Below are 23044 nucleotides of genomic sequence, written 5' to 3'. Positions count from 1 at the left end.
CAACTAATGGTTTCTTTCTCACCCTCTGACACCCAGGTTTCCAGTCGGATCTCATCATGTCTGTCTGACATCTCTTCATGGATGGCAGCTCACCACCTGAAGCTCAATCCTAGCAAGACTGAGCTGCTATTCATCCCTGCAGCTACAGGTCCTCATCATGATCTTGCCATCTCATTCGAGAACTCTCTGATTGTCCGGTCTGTAGAGGCAAGAAGTCTTGGTGTGGTTCTGGATGGCCAGTTATCGTTCTCGACTCACATTGCGAACCTAACTCGGTCATGCAGATTTCTCCTGTTCAACATCTGGAGGATCCGACCCTTTCTCTCTCGAGAGGCAACCCAGGTGCTAGTGCAGTCTCTTGTCATCTCAAGGCTTGACTACTGCAACTCGCTCTTGGCTGGTCTTCCAATGCAGGCCATCAGGCCTCTGCAACTCATCCAGAATGCAGCAGCACGACTCATCTTCAATCTCCCAAAGTTCAGCCACGTCACCCCACTGCTGCGCTCCCTTCACTGGCTTGCTGTAGCTGCACGCATCAGATTTAAAACCCTTATGCTTGCCTACTAAGCCAAAAATGGACCAGCCCCTCCCTACTTGATGGCAATGGTCTAATCTTGAACTGTACCACGAGCCCTTCGAGCTTCGAGTACAGCTCGGCTTGACCCGCCATCCTTCAAGATGTGTGGAAGGCAAGCATCAAGACTGTTCTCTGTACTGGCACCCAGGTGGTGGAACGAACTCCCACTGGCTGTCCGTACAGCAGAGTCTCTCGCTGTCTTCAAACGCAGACTGAAGACACACCTGTTTATACAGCACTTAAATGAGCACTGAATTTCACTAAGTGTCAATGATTTTCTGATTCTAGCAGTATCTGAGCTCAGGACTGGCTTTCTCTCTAACCTATTGATAACTAGCGAAGATACTTTCTCTGGATAGACAAAGCACTTTTTGTAAGTCGCTCTGGATAAGAGCATCTGCTAAATAGTGTAAATGTAAATGTAAACATGATTCAAAACAGTTGAGACAAGGGACTGTTTACCACTGTGTTACATCACCTTTCCTTCTAACTATGTTCAGTAGTTCAGTTGCTTGGAAACTGAGAATTCTAATTGTTGTAGTTGTGAAAGTAGATTTTTTTTTTCCAGTCTTGCTTGAGATAACACTTCAGCTACTGAACGGTCCAGGGTCTGCTTTGTCGTATGTTGTGTTGGCACTCCTTAAATGTGCCACATTGTTTTCAGGCTGGCTAGTCTACAACCTGCACTGTTTTACTACAACGTCACGCTGTTGTAATGTGCAGAATGTGGTTTGGCATTCTCCTTCTGACACCAGCAGGGACATGCGTAAGAAGACGCTGTCTAGAGGGCAGCATGTGTTACTCCAACATACATGTGCACCCCTCGGTATTAATGAACAGATGTGCAAGTTACCCACTTTGTGTCAGTCCATCGCAAACAAGCTTTAGCCCAGAGAAGTCGGCGGCATTTCTAGATCATATTGATCTGATTGTAATTGTGAAAAAATAGAACACAAATGGATTAAATAACTTATTTTAGTGGATATTCCATGATTGACAACATGTGGTTTGATGCTCTGTAGCAGCCATTGTGTAAAATGCATTTTTCATTAAAAATGTCTCTGGTGTTACCTTTCTTATGTGTAACACCAATGAGGATCAGTAACACCAGCGACTCCTTTGGAGAGATAGAAAAGTGTACGTTTCCCAGATGATGATCCAGGTGCAAGGTAATCTTTCCGTACAATAGGAGAGCTTAAGCTTCTCTGGTTCAACTTCTATCATATGTAATAGAGAGCAGCCACAACAACAGTTAAACAAGTTTTGAGAAACTACACTAGAGTTTATTTAACTAAAGACAGTAAAAGGACAGTAACATATAGTTCAGAAATCAGTAATAAGAATTATACACCAAACCAGCCAAACAGTCCATTACTGGAAACCAATAATGCAGTGCTTTAGCCTCTACTAAGAAAAATAAAAGGTTTATGTTCTTTACCTTAGTTTAGAAAACTAAATAGAGATAAAGGAAAAGGTATTTAAATGATAAACAGCACATATACACTTTATAAACTTGAGATCATTGTGAAAGTGAGAACATTTGTCATTTGGAAGCTGTTTGTGGGTATTTGTGAATGCTTATAATTTATAGACAGTTATTTACATAAAAGTGAGAACATGTGAGCATTAAAGAGGCCTCCTAAAATAAGTAAAATATTTCATAGTTTCACAACCCCCATCTTCTTCTCTAGACATGCTGAAGCAGACAGGACTTTGTGCCCAATATAACAAGTGTAATAAAAGGAAAGAACTATATAGCCATATCTATGTGTGCAGATATCGTATGCTTCCACTGTGAGCCTGAGATTGTTTTTCTTTTTTATTGGCATGAAAGAACAGCAGCCTCAGTGATATATGAATATTAGGATTACTAAATGGAAACATTGTATTTCTGTGTCAAAGAATGCATCAAAAGCATAATGTAGAAGAAATATCGATCAAATATCATTATGATCCTGAACTATGAGGATCCATTTGAACAGCCTGCATCCTCTTCTAGATCTCTAAAAAGAAACAAATAACATCAATCAGTATTTATTTCACAATCAATATTTAGCTGTTGACAGATATATAATCCTCTGTCTCACCTTCAGAGGTGGTGCAGATGAAGTTGAGTCTCTGATTCTCTGGCAGACTGACCCACTTCTTACTTCCAGACTGCACCGCTCCTGTTCTTTCTCCTCCACTGCAGTCTTCCACCCCTGTCCCGTTCTCCGGAGCCCAGTTCTGGTAGCAGATCGACACTCCGCTCACCCAGAACCAGAAGCTCAGGGTGCAGGTGTGACGCAGACCCATCCACACATTAGCAGTGGAGGCATAAAAAACAGCTGTTTCCACCCAGTTCTGAATTTCCTCAGTGTGAACAGAGACCAGATCCACATGATTCTCTCTGCAGTAGCTCAGAGCTTCTCTCCACGTCTTGGTCTGATTAATCAGGACGAGTGGAAGCTCTGCAGAAGAGGGAGAACAACGATTTAACCAATAGATCACATAGTTCAGTTATGTCTGTGCATTTCTTGTTTAAAATATAATACAGGTAGTTGTGTTTGTATCTGTATGTGTTTCTCTGTATGATTGAGTCTCTTTTTAAATCCACTATTCAAATCTATATTAAAGTACTGAGTCAGTGAAACTGCTTTAAACATTAAAAAGTGAATGTACTGGATGTGTAACAGATGTACTGCTGTTCATCATCTTTTATGACTCACTTTTATAGCAGACAAATGGATTTTTGTTACTGCGGCCTGCATCATTCCACCTGTATCCTGCTTCACTCCATAATTCTCCACAGTTATCAGTGCCAGGGTTGTTTGGCTCATTACTGTTCCAGTTGCTGTATGAGAAGTTACTCCCATCTGACCAGATCCAGCACTAAAGACAAATTAATACCTGATCAGTAAATCTTTTCTGCATTCATTACTCAATATCATACTAAATAATCATTCTTACAGTCCTATGGGGATTTTAGTGAGTAGCTGTTGTATTGTGGGGGTTTATGGGGTCTGTGATATTGCAGGAGAGGGTTTGTATTACAAATGAAGAAACAAATTAATGAACAAATAAATGTTTCTGTTTTTCATATCATGAATTATTTGAATTATTTCAGGTATCCGGTTTTTAAGTACCCAACACACAACACTGCAGAATATTGTTCTTGCTGGACGTGCCTGAACCTAGTTACAGTTGCTAAGCTATGACTGGACAATCAGTATGTAGAGGAGGGGCTTTTTAGTGAAGGGTCCTTTTTTGATATTTCAAATATTGCAGCACTAAACCTCTTTTACCAAGTAAAAGGCAGGTTTAACAGTTGTAAATTTACCAGCTGTGAAACTGACACTCATTCATCTCACTGTATTAAACAAAGAAATACAATGAAAATAAACAAGAATGAAGAAAAGATCTAAAATGTATTTCTCTATATTTGCTGTATCTTAGGAGATACTTCTCCTGATCCAAGGCTCAGGACAGCATACCCTATTGACCCCATCTGTCGGCAGCCCTGCAGCAGCTCCTTGGAAACACTAGAAATGTTTAAGAGAAAAAAAAAAAAACTATGTAGAAAGAACATATAATAAACTCTTATGTTAAATTGGATACATTTTAGATAATTAAATAAAAGTCTAATGTATTGTGTAATGGTATTTAAAACACTGTGGTTTAAAATGTATCAAAGATATGTCAATATTATTTATCAATATCAATATCTATCAATAATTAAATAATAATAAACAGATGTAGCTGTAAGTATTTATATATATATATATATATATATATATATATATATATATATATATATATATATATAAGGGTGAAATTATATTCAGACAATAATTTATAAGAACTACACAAAGCAAAGATACATCAAGTGATGCACAGTCATCTGTTTGGCATTTTATATATTAACAGTTAACAATATTAACTGAAATAAGTTTAGGAGAGATTAAAGCCTACATATCAAACAGGTTCATGAATTGTTCTCTCTTTCCTGCTTACAGTGTTGTCCACATTTCGTTTCTGCTTCAGTCCGATCCAGAAATAGCCTGTTTTCTTGTTGAGAACAGCTATCAGAGCGTCCATTTCCTCTTGACTCTCAATGGTTGCCAAGGCAGTGAAATTCTCTCTGCAGTATTTCTGAGCTTCATCCCAGGTCTTACTATCTACCACCACATGAAACTGACGAGTCCCACAGAAGGAGAGAGTCCACAGAGCTGTAGAGATGAAAGCTCTCATCAGCATGACAGTACAGTAATGAAGCAGCAGAGAGTTTTACAGATGATCATGAAGCTACACTGACCTGAGAAAAGCAGGATCAGATACAAAGCTGAACTCATGACTGTGGAGAACAAGAGAGACACAGTTCACACATTAAACACCTCAACAGTCTTTACTACCAGTACATCAGATCACGCTGATTAAGAGACATTACATTTAGTCATAGTACCATGATCGAGTTAAAGCCCTAATCAGGGATCTGAGAAGAACAGAGAGTCTCTAGATTGAGAGCTCTTAAGGAAAAGAAAGGTGATGCATTTAAATGTTGAAATTCTGAATGGAAAAACCAACAATCACACAAGAAACAAATATTTTTATTTTATATGAAAACAGCAGATATAAAAGTAATATTTTAACTTCAAGTAGAATAGAAGAATTGTATTTATGTATGAATGTATAAATGTATGTCAATGTGTTCCTCTCTAATAAATTATTATTCGTAGTAATAAATTATGTAGTAAAGGAAGAAAGAAAAAAAAAAACATGTTTGTTCAGAGAAAATATCAAATAAATCAGTATTAAAACATTACACACTAAAAATCACCGGACCACCCCTCAGCACTGGGCTTAATGATGGTTTGTCTCATCAAATTTGGAAATTACATACAAGAATAATCAAGATAAGTTCATTTAATACTTTCTAAGTATCTTGTAAGTTAAAACCAACAGCTCTGGTTCACAGTAGAAGACTGTAAATCCAGAGATGCAGAATTTGCAGCTGAAAGTGAGCTTGTCTACAGTTTGATCTGCTTTTAGTATCACTGTCCCTCAGAATTACAAACAACTGATGTCTTCATAATATTACTTACTTATTATTAGTTTTCCAGACAGGGTTTAAGAATCTGGTCTGGACTAAACTTTCCTTTGAAGGAAGAATCGCCCTTCAGAACGCTGTGTAGTCCAGGACTAGGCTTAATCCCTGTTTGGTAATCTGACCCTATAAGTGCAGCTTCTAAACTGTAAATTAAGAACAAATCTCTCACTAACAGTGTTTAGAGTCTAAAAGGGTTTCTTACCTGTTACTGCTGGTAAAGTCGCTCTGACAGTGTCTGTGTTTGTGTCTCCTGGTGTTTGTGTGACTAACGAGGAAACTAAACTATAACTCTCTCTTTGTTTTTTTGGATGATGATTTACATAAAAACTCTCTGAACTTATGCAAATGAACCCTCGTGCAGCGCTGACAGTGACCAACCCCAACATAAATATCTATACAGTAACTCTTCCCTTACCCAGAATGACACATAACTCATCATTCACCTTTTAACCAACATACACAGAACATCTTTAAGCAGCTCTCTGTGATGCCAGGTCCGAGTTGGCAGTGCGCCCCATGGCTGTCACTCCTGCCCCCTCCTTAAAAGTCCACTGTCCGGGTGACCAAACACAGTCCATACAAAGTTCCTGGGGGTCAGTGAGGGCTGGTGTATTGGAGCAGGTAACACAATGAGGTGTTTGATTGAGCTTAGAACTACCCTGGGGCTGTTTCCTTCTTCCCCCTCCTCTAAACTGTTCTGTGCTGTGTGCTTTCAGTATTGGATTTCAGGAACACATATTCAGTAGAGCTGGATGTGTTCGTTTCTCTTTCTAATGTAACAGGTTTTGCAATTTTTAATATTATTATTGCTAGAACCTTATGAGAGGGTGTGAGGTAACCTGGATTTATTTGAAGTCTACAGACCAGGGCAAGAGAGAGAAACGCTCGCACCAAGGATGCTTCAGAAAAGGGAATTTATTGGCTAAATATCAAACTACTTTTGGACTACATTCAATGATAAACAATAGAAAATAAAACAAGAAAACAAAACAAAACAAAGTGATAGTAATGAGAGAAAAATTAGCTCGAGTAAGTTAGAGTGATTCACGGCTAAATGGTATGAGGCAGTGTGGTTTGGGGAGCCGCTTGGGAGAGCCTCTAGAGAATTAACCTAAGCCTGGACGGGAAGAACTATATGGCTGGATGTACCTATAAAAGTTCTCTTATTAAATAAATTGGCGTCAGGGCCCTGACTGCAAATTGATGGACCAGCTTACATTGGAGTCGGGGGCTGACTTCAGGCAGGGTCGTTTCAGGACAGACTCGATCGAAGGCTGGAGCTCACGCGGTGGTTCCTCTCCTCGCTGGCCATGGATGCTGCATCTCCGTGCGGGCACGCGCCTTCCCGTCAGTGATTGGGTAGAGGCGTCTCGTGGCCGTCTGACGGTGAAGCTTGGGCAGCCTTTCGATGGTCGATCTGTTCACAGATCAGTGTGTGGCTCTGGGTGCGATGCTGGGTCTCCGTGGCGTCAGAACCGCTCCCACTCCGCTGGCGAGGTTCAGGTTGCAATCATGGTTCTGAGGCTAACTACCTCTCTTTAGCAGAATCGGAAGTTATGGATATATCCTCCCTGGCCAGACAAGAAATATCCACCTTCCTTCTCTGAGGGTGGTTCAAACTTAAGGTGTGTAGACGAACAGGCAAGTTACAAAACAAACAAAGGTTTCAGATCTGAAAATTTAGCGTCCTAATACTTCTGAGCTGTCTTTCTGACCTAGGCCGGCACAAACTTAGAAACTTTTGTTGCGAACGCAGGAACCCAACCAAATTTGCGGTGCACTCTGGTTTTGCTCGGCTGGAGGCCCTACCCTTTGGAGATGGTGCCAGAGTGCTGATAGGTTCTCCTCACCTAAGGTTCTCCGATTGGTTGTGCATAATTTGAGGAATGCCTTCCCCAAAATCACTGCCTCCTTTGTTTCAGCTAGTTTAAATAAAGAAAAAGAACATTTCTATATCATTCAATTGGTTTAACTTTCAAAATTAAGGAATGAACAATTAGGATATTCAGGCATGTTTCTAAGAGAGAGTTTAACCCTTGTTACCTGATACACAATACATGTCAAAGAACACAGGTACTATTTGCCTATCATCCCTGAACATGACCCAATGCATGAAAAAAATAAAATCAACAATAAAAGGAAAGGAACAAAGGAGGAAAAGAAAAGAAAACCACATTCAGGATACATATTGGTCAATGGTCTAAACTCATAGCAATTAAATGGTTGGGTCTGACTGTTATCAAAGTTATAATCTACGTATTTCTAGCAATTAATAGTAGAAAAAGATACAGGTAATATTTAGGTACTACCCAACAACAAGATTAATACAACAAGTAGTATTACTTACAGATCATAGAAACTTTGATAATCAAGCAGACAAAGCACAAAGTTTCTTGCTTTCTTATAAGCACAAGTCCTTATGGTGGTGATGCGGTAATTTGCGGTTTCACCCCTTGGGGGTGCTGTGGGTCCATGCTTGAGATCCCTAGGGAATTTAGAAAGTTGGAATTTTGCCGTCCAAAGTCGTACAAATTCCGTTTTGGTATGTCTAGTTTAGTTAAAAAGAGTTCTAACGAATGGTTGCAGTTTGGAGTGGACATATACCTTAGAAATCTACTTTCTGTTACTTAAGATAAAAAATTGTCCACAGTACTTTGGAGAGCCATCTGCCACATTCCAGAGGAGGTGTCCTGTTTTTCTTCTGGGTAAATTTTGCTAAGTCTGGGTTGGGGTATCAAGCCTGACAGATTTACACCTCCAACCAGTCTTGCTGGAGACATAAGGCCCTTAACTTTGGGTAAACACTCAGCTGGAGGTGAAATTCCGGCCATTGTTCGCTACACTAACCTGCATGTTGATAATGACCATCTTCTTTGCATGGTCTGATATGTGATGAAACATTCACAGTTCATACAGAGCTCTTCACAAATATTGGCACCCCTGATAAATATGAACACAATGGGCTGTAAAATGGGGCGGCACGGTGGCACAGTGGGTAGCGCTGTCGCCTCACAGCAAGAATGGCCTGGGTTCGATTCCCGGCTGGGCGACCAGGGTCATTTCTGTGTGGAGTTTGCATGTTCTCCCCGTGTCTGCGTGGGTTTCCTCCGGGTACTCCGGTTTCCTCCCACAGTCCTAAAAACATGCAGTCAGGCTGATTGGACATACTAAAATTGCCCCTAGGTGTGAATGTGTGTGTGTGGATGTATATGTCTGTTTGTCTGCCCTGTGATGGACTGGCGGCCTGTCCAGGGTGTATCCTGCCTTCCGCCCGATGACAGCTGGGATAGGCTCCAGCACCCCACCGCGACCCAGAAGGATAAGCGGTTTAGATGATGGATGGATGGATGGGCTGTAAAATATGTACAATCTTTCAAAATATTAAATAGACTATAAAATATATTTTAATATATGTGGCACCCTTACAAATTCTTTTGTGGAAAATTGTTATGACCCTATGGGTCATAATGTTTTTTTTTTCTTGTAGTGTGTCTGTATTGATTATGAAGGGTCACAGCTGGGGACTTGTCAAGGCCCAACAAACTCCAACACCTACAGTTTGGCAAATGTTAGTGAAACTTTCAGTGGGTCCATGTTTTATGGTCAGATGAGATCACAGTAGAGCTTTTTGGAGACAAACACCAGAGGTGGGTTTGGCGTAGACACAAATATAGCCATGCCGAAAAAGACCTCATCCCCACTGTAATGGTGGTGGATCTGTGATGTTGTGGGGCTGTGAGGTCCTGGGCAACTTGTTCAGACACACAGTATGCTGGACTCCATCAAGTACCAGCAGATACTAAATCAAAATCTGACTGCCTCAGCCAGAAAGCCTGGGCCTTGGTTGGATATTCTAGCAAGACACTGATCCAAAACTTAAAATCACCTTAAAATCAACACAAAAATAGTTCACTGACCCCTGAGTTAAGGTTTGGCCGTGGTCACCCTAGTCCCCTGACCTAAACCCTATAGAAAACCTGTGGGATGAGCTGAAGACGAGAGTCCACAGTGTGGAACCAAGAATCTGAAGGATCTGCAGAGATTCTGATTGGAAGAATGGTCTCAGACCTTTGCCTGCTTTCTCCAGTCTCGTTAAGCATTATAGGAGAAGACCCAGAGCTGTTATCTCTGCAAAGGGAGGCTGCGCAAAGAATTAAATGAATGCGTGCCAACAACCGTGGCACACATATATTTAAGAAACATTTATTTCATGCTAATATTTTTTCTATCAATTATTGTGGAGGATTCGACCCTTTCTCTCTTTAGAGGCTACTCAGGTGCTGTTCAGGCTCTTGTTAAGTAACTCGCTCTTGGCTGGTCTTCCTATGCGGCCATCAAGCCTCTGCAACTCATCCAGAATGTAGCAGCACAGCTTGTCGTCAGTCTTCCTAAGTTCACTCATGTCACTCCACTGGCTTCTTGTAGCTGCCTGCATCAGATTTAAAGCACTGATGCTTGCCTACCAAGCCAAAATTTGACCAGCCTCTCCCTACCTTGTGGCACTGAGCTTCAAGTACAGCTCGGCTTGACCCACCATCCTTCAAGACGCATGGAAGACGAGCATCAAGACTTTTTTTTTCGTCCTGGCATCCAGGTGGTGGAACAAACTTCTACTGGCTGTCCAAACAGCAGAGTCTCTCATGGTCTTCAAACTGATTGAAGACTCATTTCTTTATACAGCACTTAAGTGAGCATTCATCTAAGTACTTACTGAAACGTATTATTTTGCACTGATACTGTGTCTAGTTCTGTATCCTTTTTTCTATGTATCAGCACAGACTTTTGTTTCTAGCAGTATCTGAACTCAGGGGTAAGATGTACTCTAACCTATTTGTACTAGCTAGGATACATTCTCTGAGTAGACATCAAAGCACTTTGTATGTCTGCTAAATGCCATAAATGTAAATGAAGGTTAGATTTTTGTTAATATTTTGAGTTAAAGATCAAAAGGATAAGCGATGAGGAATGTTTTTTTTTTACAGCCTGTTTTGCTCTTGTGGGATAGGCTCCAGCACCCTCCTGCAACCCAGCAGGATAAGCGGTTTAGAAAATGTGTGTGTGTGTGTGCGTTGCTGTTGTTTATCTGGGCTGCCGGTATCTGTGGAGGGCACTATAATAATAATAATAATAATAATGAACTTTATTTACATAGTAAAAGTGTTGGAAATGTCACAAAGTTCTGGAAATTTTCGAATGGCATAAAGAAATTAAGCTCACAGAACCATTTATAGATCATGTTCTAGACTTCCTTTATCTTTATTTTGGAGATTTTGTGTATTTGGTAAATGATGCTGTAATTGTAGTTTTGGACAGGGTGGTCATGGTGGGGATTCAGGTGGTTCAGATGATGTTTATTTCCAGGTTGATGTGCTTGATGCTGATTATGCACTATTCAGTTGTTTTGTTATGTTTTTTTCAGTCATATGCAAAATTATATCTGCTAATTGTCTGTTATTATATTTTCATAACCTCTACAAAAATGTGCATATAAGTAACTTATGTTTAGCAGGCTGAGTATTCTCCACAAGGGGGAGCTATTAGCACTCAAGCAATTAGACAGTCATGATATGAGGAACATTCGCATCATCAGCAAGGTTGTGGATAACAGTCACAGCCAGGCTCGGATCTGAACCAGTCTAGCACTGAGCCAGAAAGGTCAACCTAGTCAGCCTGGTAGACTGTCCTGCATCAAAAGTTGCACTGAGATCTAGGAGGACCATAGACAGTCCAGGTTGACTCTCAGATCAAACTCAACAATTGCTGTTTCAGTGCTGAGGGTGCCGAGGCCCAAAAATCTTCTATAATATGACAATACTTGTAATGTAATATAATATATTATCACTTATATATTCAAATTGTACAATTAAGTTCAAAATAAGTTGTGGCTGACCTAAACTTTTGAGTTATTGGAATATATTGTAGCGCAAGGGGTTCTCAAAAGAAACTCGCAGGAGACAAAGTCACGGTCCATCAGACTTAATACCAGATTTTTAGGAACAGTGCAAAAGAGAAGGGAAGGTCAACCTAGTCAGTCAAAAGTTGCATTGAGGTCTAAGAGGACCATAGACAGTCCAGGTTCAGGTCAAACTCAGTAAGTGCTGTTTCAGTGCTGTGTGAGACCCAAAAGTCAGACATGAGTTTTTCATTAAGATTGTCTGAGACTTATTTAACTGAACTTGCAAAAAACATCCCAATTAATCTGTCCAGAAGTGTATTTGTAGACTTGTTGTATTGCAGTCCACATCCAGCAGGACCTGGCCAAGCCTGCACTGAACAAAAAATTTAATAAATAAAATTTCTCCCTGTATCTGATATGTGTAACCAAACAATCCTCAATATTTTATTATTGAACAAACTGAATATGTTGAACTGTTGCTCAGTTTCTCCCTCCAAATAAAGCAACAACCTTTTAGTTAAGTTAAAAATGTCCTGTCTTTACTTCTTATGGCAATATAATTGCTTCTCGCTTTCTGCTTTTCGCTGTGTGAAAGTCACCACAGTTTATTTGTTTGAGCAAACACAGTAAAAAAAACAGTAACCTATAGTCTACAAATAAAAATACACACAATACATTTAAACAGTTGGTAACACTTTACATGAAGTGTTGACTAACTAACATGAAGTAATGCATTAGTTAACATGAACAAGACATGAAGTAATGCATTAACAATGGTTACCTAATGTTAAGTAAACATGTTACAGCTGCATTAGTGAAGTGAAGTGAAGTGTTGACACATTTATTAACAACTAAGGTTCTACATTGATAATGATTATCTAATGTTAATTAAACATGTTACAACTTCATTAGTTTATGTTCTAGTGTTTTGCTTATGTACTGCAGTTATACATAATGCTTGAAAAAGCAATGTTAAGTAATATTTTAATTGGCTGAAATGACACTTTACCAATGGTAGCCACTAACTTGTTTTATTTACTCCCTTCCATTTACTGATGTAGTATTTTGTACTGCATTTTTAAATGATAACACCTTTACTTTTCCCTACTGCTTTTCCCTTAGTTCTATTTCAGTCATTTAGGTTTAGTTGCTTGTTGGGGTTTCACTGTGTCATCTTGTTGAGGTGGTTCAGCTCCTGTTTTGCTGCTTTGTTGCTCACACCTCTCACTTTGGAGCTTTACTATTTTATTTTAGATGCAAAAGGAAATAAAAAGCTTATAATATAGTCTTCAGGTCCTCTGCTGAGAGATTCTGGATGTACTGAGCTTGACTGGACCTTTCCAAGTTACTCATTACTTATGTATGTAAATGAGTGCAAGGTAATATTTTATTTTATATATAAAAGCTTACATTAATATGCTACATTCTGATGTATGTTAGATATGCTTATGTGTGTATTGCAAGAAGGAATTATACATACCATTCTCTCAGTCATGTCAGTCAGGCCTGGATGGGGCAGCATACTGAAATTATTTACTCACCTACCCAATTTCTCTTCCTTGTTCCAAATTGTATCATGCATGTGTGAGAGTGAATGAGACATTTTAGGAAGTCATCATACATTTAGAAATTGTAACTATAAACATGATCGTATAAACAGACATTTTCATCAACGGAAACTACTCAGAGAGCAAAACATGCTTTATGTTAAAACCAATAATGTCTTAAAATGCGTTACTAACATTTATTAAATATTACTAAAGGTTTATAAGGTCTTGTTCGGTGAATGTAATATGCCTGATGTAAAGTGAAAACCAGTAATGCCTTAGTAATGCATTACAAACATCTATTAAACATTACTAAAGGTTTAAAGGGTCTTGTTCAATTAAACTTCACTAAACATTAATAAGGTTGTGTTCTGTGAGTTGAATGTACCTGATATAAAATGAAAGAGTAGTCCTGTATTAGTAAAGTACTAGATACTTTAATGCTATAATCTCAAAGCATTACACAATGTTAAACAATAAACAATGTATACCTACACATTCAGCAACCCAGTAGAAATAGAAAAGAACATAGATACATTTTTTTCTGTATATGTGAAACATTCAGCTCATAGCATTATTAAATTAACACAAACCTACATCACATCGCTGTTGTTGCAATAAAACTTTGTATCTCCACATTGGTAACTTTACCAAGAAGGAAAAAACATACTCTACTTTTAATGTAAGTCAGTGGAACCAAACTTTTTTCCAAGTCATTTTGGGCCGTTTGTTTTGGTCCATTCTTCATGAAATTTAAACACAATATAAAGAACAACAGATATTTTTTTTTTATTTAAATTATGTCAGAAACTGAAAAATGATAGATACGATATGACAAACTGGAGATACAAGGTTTTGTTCTGACTGCAGCGATATACATATTTTGCAGGTTTCTTTAATTTTTAAAGTTAAAACAACCATCCTAGCGTTCACCCCAACACAAAGAGACTGAGTTCAAACCACAGTGATGCCACAGACGTCTGTAATTTAGAATGCAACATGAGAAACAAATGCCAGACCCCACTCCTTTTTTCTATCACTCCCTGACAGAAGAAGCACAAGATAGTGGTGAGATCTAGTGGAGAAATAAAACAAAAATAGGATTTAGTGGAACTTTTAACTACACTAAAAAGTTCTAGTTGGGGGAACTCGTGTATGGATGCCTGTTCTCTCTATTAAAATAAAAAATTACCACCTAATAATTATTTTTCCATTATTAAGTAAACTGCTATGCCATTATTTTGAAAACAGGTCAGACATGCTACAAGATCTTCTGCATGAATGGGCAAAAATTCCCACAGATACTCTCCAAAATTTTCTAGTTAGCTTCCCAGAAGAGTGGAAGCTGTTAGAGCTGCAACGGGGGACCAAATCCATATGATTAATTTAGAATAGATTGTCATAAAAGCTACTGCAGGTGTAACGTGTAGTTGTCCCAATACTTGTGTCAATATAGTATGTGTGTGTATATGTATATAATTTATATTTGTTCATATTTTCATCTTAAAAAGTATCTCAAAATATTGACTGAATAATAATGGCAGTTTACTTAAGCAGTTTGCTTAAAGTCTAAACAACATGCTGGGAATAGGCTTTAATACTAATGTCCTCAAGTGGAATTATCTCAATAAATGCCAAGAATCTACACCACAGTTTATTTATTTAAGTGACCTAATGTAATAACCTACATTATACAATTCAAAAATAGAAATAAAACTAACAGTGCATTACTTTAAACCTACAATGCATTACTTTAGCCTACACCAAGTAAAATAGGGGCTTAAAAAATGTTTATGTTCTTTGAAAAATATTGAAAATGTTTGACTGACACACAAAGAAAAAGTTTAGAAGACAACATACAGATAAAAGAAAAGGCATTTAAATGATAAACAGCTCAAATACGGTTTATAACATTGTTAAAGTCAGAACATTTATCATTTACAAAATTACAATATTTGATGTTTGAAGATGAAAATAACAGTTGTTAGCACAGAAGAGTGAAACCATGCGAGAGTAACAGATCCCCGCCCAAAGTGATCCTGAACAGTAAAGATCTAGCTGAACAGTCTGCATCCTCTTCTAGATCTCTAAAAAGGAGCAAACAGCATTATTCAGTATTTAACTCAGCATCAATATTTAACTACTGACAGATATATGATCCTCTGTCTCACCCTCAGAGGTGGTGCAGATGAAGTTGAGTCTCTGATTCTCTGGCAGACTGACCCACTGCTTACTTCCAGACTGCACTGCTCCTGTTCTTTCTCCTCCACTGCAGTCTTCCACCCCTGTCCCGTTCCCCGGAGCCCAGTTCTGGTAGCACATAGTCGATCCACTCACCCAGAACCAGACATTCTGTGCACAGGTGTGACGCAGACCCATCCACACATTAGCAGTGGAGGCATAATCAATCTCTGTTTCCACCCAGTTCTGAATTTCCTCAGTGTGAACAGAAACCAGATCCACATGATTCTCTCTGCAGTATCTCAGAGCTTCTCTCCACGTCTTGTTCTGATTAATAAGGATGAGTGGAATCTCTAATGAAGGGTGAGAACAGAGAGTTAACCAATGCTTTAAATCATTCGGTTTTGTGCTTTATTTCTTTGACATATCACACAACTAGCTGAGTTTGTATCTGTATGTGTTTCTCTGTATGATTGAGTCTCTCTATAAATTCACTATTCAAATCTATATTAAAGTACTGAGTCAGTGAAACTGCTTCAAACATAAACATTTAAAAGTGTACTGGATGTGTAACAGATGTATTGCAGTTCATCATCTGATATGACTCACTTTTATAGCAGACAAATGGATTTTTGCAACTGCAGCCTGCATCATTCCACCTGTATCCATATTCACTCCATAATTCTCCACAGTTATCAGTGCCAGGGTTGTTTGGCTCATTACTGTTCCAGTTGCTGTATGAGAAGTTACTCCCATCTGACCAGATCCAGCACTAAAGACAAATTAATACCTGATCAATAAATCTTTTCTGCATTTGTTACTCAATATCATAACAAATAATCATTCTTACAGTCCTATGGGGATTTTAGTGATTAGCTGTTGTATTGTGGGGGTTTATGGGGTCTGTGATATTGCAGGAGAGGGTTTGTAATTCAAATGAACAAACAAATTAATGAACAAATACATTTTTCTGTTTTTCATATCATGAATTATTTGAATTATTTCAGGTATCCGGTTTTTAAGTACCCAACACACAACACTGCAGAATATTGTTCTTGCTGGACGTGCCTGAACCTAGTTACAGTTGCTAGGCTATGTCTGGACAATCAGTATGTAGAGGAGGGGCTTTTTAGTGAAGGGTCCTTTTTTGATGTTTGAAATATTACAGCACTAAACCTCTTTTACCAAGTAAAAGGCAGGTTTAACAGTTGTATATGTACCAGCTGTGTAACCGACACTCATTCATCTCACTGTATTAAACAAAGAAATACAATGAAAATAAACAAGAATGAAGAAAAGATCTAAAATGTATTTCTCTATATTTGTTGATCCAAGGCTCAGGACAGCATACCCGGTTGATCCCCCCGGCCATCGGCGACCCTGCAGCAGCTCCTTGGAAACACTAGAAATGTTTAAGAGAGAGATTATGTAGGAAGAACATATAATAAACTCTTGTGTTAAATTGGATAAATTTTAGACAAGTAAATAAAAGTCTAGGCTTCTTCCAGAACAGCTCTTTTCAACACAAATCACTAGATGTCACTGTCACTAATCTAGTGTACATGTATTTGAAGCTATTAACTAACTATGTGTAATGGTATTTAAAAGAATGTGGTTTAAAATGTATCAAAGATTTTTCAGTGTTATTTGTTTAATCAATCTATCAATAATTAAATAAAAATACAGATGTAGCTGTAAGTCTTTAGTAAAGCAATAAGGGTGAAATTTAGTTATATTCAGGCAATAACATAAGATCTACATAAAGGAAACATACATCAAGTGATGCACAGTCATCTGTTTGGCATTTTGTATATTAACATATAATATTAACAGTTACTAACTGAAATAAGTTTAGGAGAGATTAAAGCCTACGTCTCAAACAGGCTCAATAATCTGTTCTCTCTTTCCTGCTTACAGTGTTGTTCTTATTTTCTTTTTGTCACAGTCCCATCCAGAAATGGCCTGTTTTCTCGTTGAGAACAGCTACCAGAGCGTTCATTTCCTCTTGACTCTCAATGGTTGCCAGGTCAGTGAAATTGTCTCTGCAGTGTCTGTGTTTGTGTCTCCTGGTGTTTGTGTGACTAACGAGGAAACTAAAGTCACTATAACTCTCTCTTTGTTTCGTGCTTCTGCAGGGTTTTTTTGGATGATGATTTACATGAAAACTCTCTGAACTTATGCAAATGAACCCTTGTGCAGCGCTGACAGTGACCAACCCCAACATAAACATCTATACAGTAACTCCTCCCTTACCCAGAATAACACATATAAATGATCATACACCTTTTAACCAACATACACAGACCATCTTTAAGCAGCTCTCTGTGATGCCAGGTCCGAGTTGGCAGTGCGCCCCATGGCTGTCACTCCTGCCCCCTCCTTAAAAGTCCACCATCCGGGTGACCAAACACAGTCTTTTTTTGGATGATGATTTACATGAAACCTCTCTGAACTTATGCAAATGAACCCTCGTGCAGTAGAGTCATATTGTAATGGCAGTCAAAAGAAAATTCAAGTGAAGCCCGGATTCTGCTGACAGTGACCCACACATCATACACCTTTTAACCATAACGTCCCGTGGCCATCACTCCTGCCCCTCCTTAAAAGTCCACTGTCCGGGTGACCAAACACAGTCCATACAACGTTCCTGGGGGTCAGTGAGGGCTGGTGTATTGGAGCAGGTAACACAATGAGGTGTTTGATTGAGCTTAGAACTACCCCTATCTTTCTTTCAAAATATTAAATATATTAAAAATATATTTTATAGTCTATGTGGCACCCTTAGAAATTCTTTTGTGGAAAATTGTTATGACCCTATGGGTCATAATGTTTTTTTTTTTTTTTCTTGTAGTGTGTCTGTATTGATTATGAAGGGTCACAGCTGGGGACTTGCAGGCCCAGAAGAAGGCCTTTGCTGTCAAGGCCCAACAAACTCCAATACCTACAGTTTGTTAAATGTTAGTGAAACTTTCAGTGAATCCATGTTTTATGGTCAGGTGAGATCATAGTAGAGTTTTTTGGAGACAAACACCAGAGGTGGGTTTGGCGTAGATAGCCATGCAGAAAAGGACCTCATCCCCACTGTAAAGTATGGTGGTGGATCTGTGATGATGTGGGGTTGTGAGGTCCTGGGCAACTTGTTCAGATACACAGTATGATGGACTCCATCAGCAGATACTAAATCAAAACCTGACTGCCTCAGGCAGTAAGCTTAATCTGGGCCTTGGTTGGATATTCTAGCAGGACACTGATCCAAAACGTAAAATCACCTTAAAATCAACACAAAAATAGTTCACTGACCGCAGAGTTAAGGTTTGGCCGTGGCCACCCTAGTCCCCTGACCTAAACCCTATAGAAAACCTGTGGGATGAGCTGAAGACGAGAGTCCACAGTGTGGAACCAAGAATCTGAAGGATCTGCAGAGATTCTGATTGGAAGAATGGTCTCAGACCTTTGCCTGCTTTCTCCAGTCTTGTTAAGCATTATAGGAGAAGACTCAGACCTGTTATCTCTGCAAAGGGAGGCTGTGCAAAGAATTAAATGAATGTGTGCCACCAACCGTGGCACACATATATTTAAGAAACATTTATTTCATGCTAATATATTTTCTATCAATCATTGTGGAGGATTCGACCCTTTCTCTCTTTAGAGGCCACCCAGGTGCTGTTCAGGTTCTTGTTATCTCAAGGCTTGACTACTGCAACTCGCTCTTGGCTGGTGTTCCTATGCAGGCTATCAAGCCTCAGATTTAAAGCACTGATGCTTGCCTACCAAGCCAAAATTTGACCAGCCCCTCCCTACCTTGTAGCACTGAGCACAGTACAGCTCGGCTTGACCCACCATCTTCAAGACGCATGGAAGACGAGCATCAAGACTCGTCCTGGCATCCAGGTGGTGGAACAAACTTCTACTGGCTGTCCGAACAGCAGACTCTCTCACGGTCTTCAAACTCAGATTGAAGACTCATTTCTTTATACAGCACTTAAGTGAGCATTCATCTAAGTACTTACTGAAACGTATTATTTTGCACTGGTACTGTGTCCAGTTCTGTATCCTTTTTTCTATGTATCAGCACAGACCTTTGTTTCTAGCAGTATCTGAACTCAGGGGTAAGATGTACTCTAACCTATTTGTACTAGCTAGGATACATTCTCTGAGTAGACATCAAAGCACTTTGTATGTCTGCTAAATGCCATAAATGTAAATGAAGGTTAGATTTTTGTTAATATTTTGAGTTAAAGATCAAAAGGATAAGCGATGAGGAATATATATTTTTTTACAGCCTGTTTTGCTCTTGTGGGATAGGCTCCAGCACCCTCCCGCAACCCAGCAGGATAAGCGGTTTAGAAAGTGTGTCTGTATGTGTGTGTGTTTTGCTGTTGCTTATCTGGGCTGCCGGTATCTGTGGAGGGCACTATAATAATAATAATAATAATAATAATACATTTTATTTACATAGTAAAAGTTCTGGAAATGTCCGAATGGCATAATGAAATTAAGCTCACAGAACCATTTATAGATCATAAAGTTCTAGACTTCCTTTATCTTATTTTGGAGATTTTGTGTATTTGTTAAATGATGCTGTAATTGTAGTTTTGGACAGGCTGATTATGATGGGGTTTCAGATGGTTCAGATGATGTTTATTTCCAGGTTGTGCTTGATGCTGATTATGTTAATATTATTATATTATATTATATTATCACTTATATATTCAAATTGTACAATTAAGTTCAAAATGATTTGTGGCTGACCTAAACTTTTGAGTTATTGGAATATAAACATATTGTAGTTTAAGAGGTTCTCAGAAGAAACTCGCAGGAGACGAAGTCACGGTCCATCAGACTTAATACCAGATTTTTAGGAACAGCGCAAAAGAGGAGGGAAGGTCAACCCAGTCAGTCAAAAGTTGCACTGAGGTCTAAGAGGACCATAGACAGTCCAGGTTCAGGTCAAACTGAATAAGTGCTGTTTCAGTGCTGTGTGAGACCCAAAAGTCAGACATGAGCTTTTCATTAAGATTGTCTGAGACTTATTTAACTGAACAGATTCATTTAACTAGTTATTAATGAAATCATTTTTCTTAAGTGTGCCGCTTGCAAAAAACATCCCTATTTATCTGTCCAGAAGTGTATTCTGCCACCTAGTGGAGACTTGTTGTATTGCAGTCCACATCCAGCAGGACTTGGCCAAGCCTGCACTGAACAATAAATAAATAAATAAATAAAATTTCTCCATGTATCTGATATGTGTATCCAAACAATCCTCAATATTTTATTATTGAATAAACTGAATGTGTTCAACTGTTGCTCAGTGTCTCCATCCAAATAAAGCAACAACAGTTTAGTTAAGTTAAAAATGTCCTGTCTTTATTTCTCATGGCAATATAATTGCCTCTCGCTTTCTGCTTTTCGCTGTGTGAAAGTCACCGCAGTTTATTTATTTGAGCAAGTGCAGTAAAAGAACAGTAACCTATAGTCTACAAATCAAAATACAAACACTACATTTAAACAGTTACACAGTGTGCCACTAGAAACCTTCACAAGAGACACAATCAACTTAGAGAAGTTGTCCTAATGATGTATCATCAGATAAACCCCATATTTTTTGTCCATCTCACAACAAAGGTACCTGTTTTTTGTTAAATGGGCTTTTTTTTGTAAAGTGGACAAATCTTTTGGGGTTTGTTTTAGTTAGTCCAACACAATCTGCCTCAGCACAAGAAGACACAAATATGGCAGCAAAATTCAGACTTTATTTAAATCCAATTGCAAATCTGAAAATGCTAATTCAAGTGTGTATTTCCAATTGCATTTCTTGTGAAAGTGTACAATTTTAAAGACATAATTCTAATTTAAATGCAAAATGTGTATCTGCATTTCTTTCTCGGTGTAAAATGGCTGGAAAAAGTTAAAGTTGTTCAGGAAGAGTTACAAACACAATTCTGTTCCAGCCACAGCGGGGGGCGGGGGTTGTATTTGTTTTGCAGTTGTGTTCCAATATCAATAATCATTCTCCAAAATCATATATTGAAGCGCTTTCAAAATCATATATTGAAGTCTTTTCAACATTTCATTTTCATTGTCTTAATAGTCTCATTGTCAATCCTGTTTGCAGTTGCATTTTCACTGTCAGTGAGGCATTCCTGTCAATCAAACGCTGTGGGTGGGAGGTTGGGCCTTTTAGCGCGGGGCATGTTTTAAGAGCAAGTGATGTTTCTAAACTTTGGCAGTTCTGGAGCAGAGCTGGACGCTTGTTTAAGACAAAGCAGAGCTAGCAAGAGCAACCACTGCTTGTGACATTTTAACACTCGTTAACCAGACCGAGGATATTTCAGTCCAAAGTGATTTTTGACTGACTAGGAGAGCTCAGAGCTGCACAAACACTAACGTTAGTGACATGGTGACCAGCTTTGGGCAGAGGCTTGCAGGACTGTCAGAGGAACACTGGTCCTGAATTAACACTGTCCTGCACATTTCAATGCTTTCACCGCTCTAACACAACCATTACAAGACAGAACAGGGCAGCCTGGTTTTTCAAAATCATTTTATGTAAAGTTCCTCCAGGAGCAGGGATGGGAAACACTGTACTAAGCCACAGTGGGCCTGGGCCTCCTTAAAACATGCATCATTGGCCAACCAGGTCCTCCCACAGTCCTGCGAGCTTCTGCCTAAAAAAAAACCTACAGTTTTATGTAAGCAGCTACATATAGATATGCACAAATACACATTTTGCATGTTACTTATTTTTAAAGTTAAAACAACCATCTTAGCGTTCACCCCAACACAAAAAGACTGAGTTCAAACTGCAGTGATGTCACAGACACCTGTAATTTAGAATCCAAGATGAGAAACAAATGCCAGACCCCACTCCCCAAGTGTGACAGAGAAGCACACGCTAGTGGTGAGATCTAGTGGGGAAATGGATTTAGTGGAACTTTTGACTACACTAAAAAGTTTTAGTTGGGGGAACTCTCATCTATGGATGCCTTTTCCCTCTATTAAAATAAAAAATAAAAAATACCACCTAATTATTAATTTTTCATCATTAAGTAAACTGCTATGCCTTTATTTTGCAGTTAGGTCAGACACTCAACAAATGCTCTTCTGGATGAATGGGCAAAAATTCCCACAGACACTCTCCAAAATCTTGTAGAAAGCTTCCCAGAAGAGTAGAAGCTGTTAGAGCTGCAAAGAGGGGACCAACTCCATATTAATGCCTATGGATTTAGAATGGATTGTCATAAAAGCTACTGCAGGTGTAATGTATAGTTGTCCCAATACTTGTGTACTGTGTGTTATATATATATAAACGTTAATATTTATTTGCTTAAAGTCAAAACAACATGCTGGGAATGGGTTTTAATACTATTGTCCTCAAATGGAATTATCTCAACAAATGCCAAGAATCTACACCACAGTTTATTTATGTGAGTGAGCACAGAAGAAAAGAACAATAACCTACATTATACAATTCAAAATAGAAATAAAACTAACAGCGCATTACTTTAAACCTACAATGCATTAATTTAGCCTATACTAAGTAAAATAGGGGCTTAATAAAGGTTTATGTTCTTTAAAATATGTTACAGAAATCTATAAGAATGGAAAATGTTTGAATTACACACACAGAAAAAGTTTAGAACACAACATACAGATAAAAGAAAAGGCATTTCAGTGATAAACAGCTCAATTACAGTTTACAAACAATGTTAAAATCAGAAAATTTATCATTTATAAAGTTACAATATTTGATATTT

The 23044-nt window shown here is 38.6% G+C and overlaps 2 protein-coding genes across 3 annotated transcripts in view; both read right to left on the bottom strand.

The window, feature by feature from the left end:
- The window catches only part of LOC118825974 (E3 ubiquitin-protein ligase TRIM39-like), a 424414-nt gene that overhangs the window by 273847 nt on the left and 127523 nt on the right, over nt 1-23044 (bottom strand). The window lies entirely within an intron of this gene.
- On the bottom strand, nt 2912-5913 carry LOC118825927 (C-type lectin lectoxin-Enh4-like; the record flags this gene model as incomplete). Its single annotated transcript, XM_036596790.1, has 6 exons — nt 5866-5913; nt 4872-4910; nt 4571-4785; nt 4051-4098; nt 3286-3448; nt 2912-3027 (listed from the first exon to the last, which is right to left on the bottom strand). Coding segments are annotated over exons 2-6 (579 nt in total), but the record flags the coding sequence as incomplete, so codon positions are not given.

Source organism: Colossoma macropomum, unplaced genomic scaffold (genome assembly GCF_904425465.1).
Source record: "Colossoma macropomum unplaced genomic scaffold, Colossoma_macropomum, whole genome shotgun sequence".
In the NCBI taxonomy this organism is placed as follows: Eukaryota; Metazoa; Chordata; class Actinopteri; order Characiformes; family Serrasalmidae; genus Colossoma; species Colossoma macropomum.
Note: the sequence above shows the minus strand (reverse complement) of the source record. Positions and strands in the feature narration are given on the sequence as shown.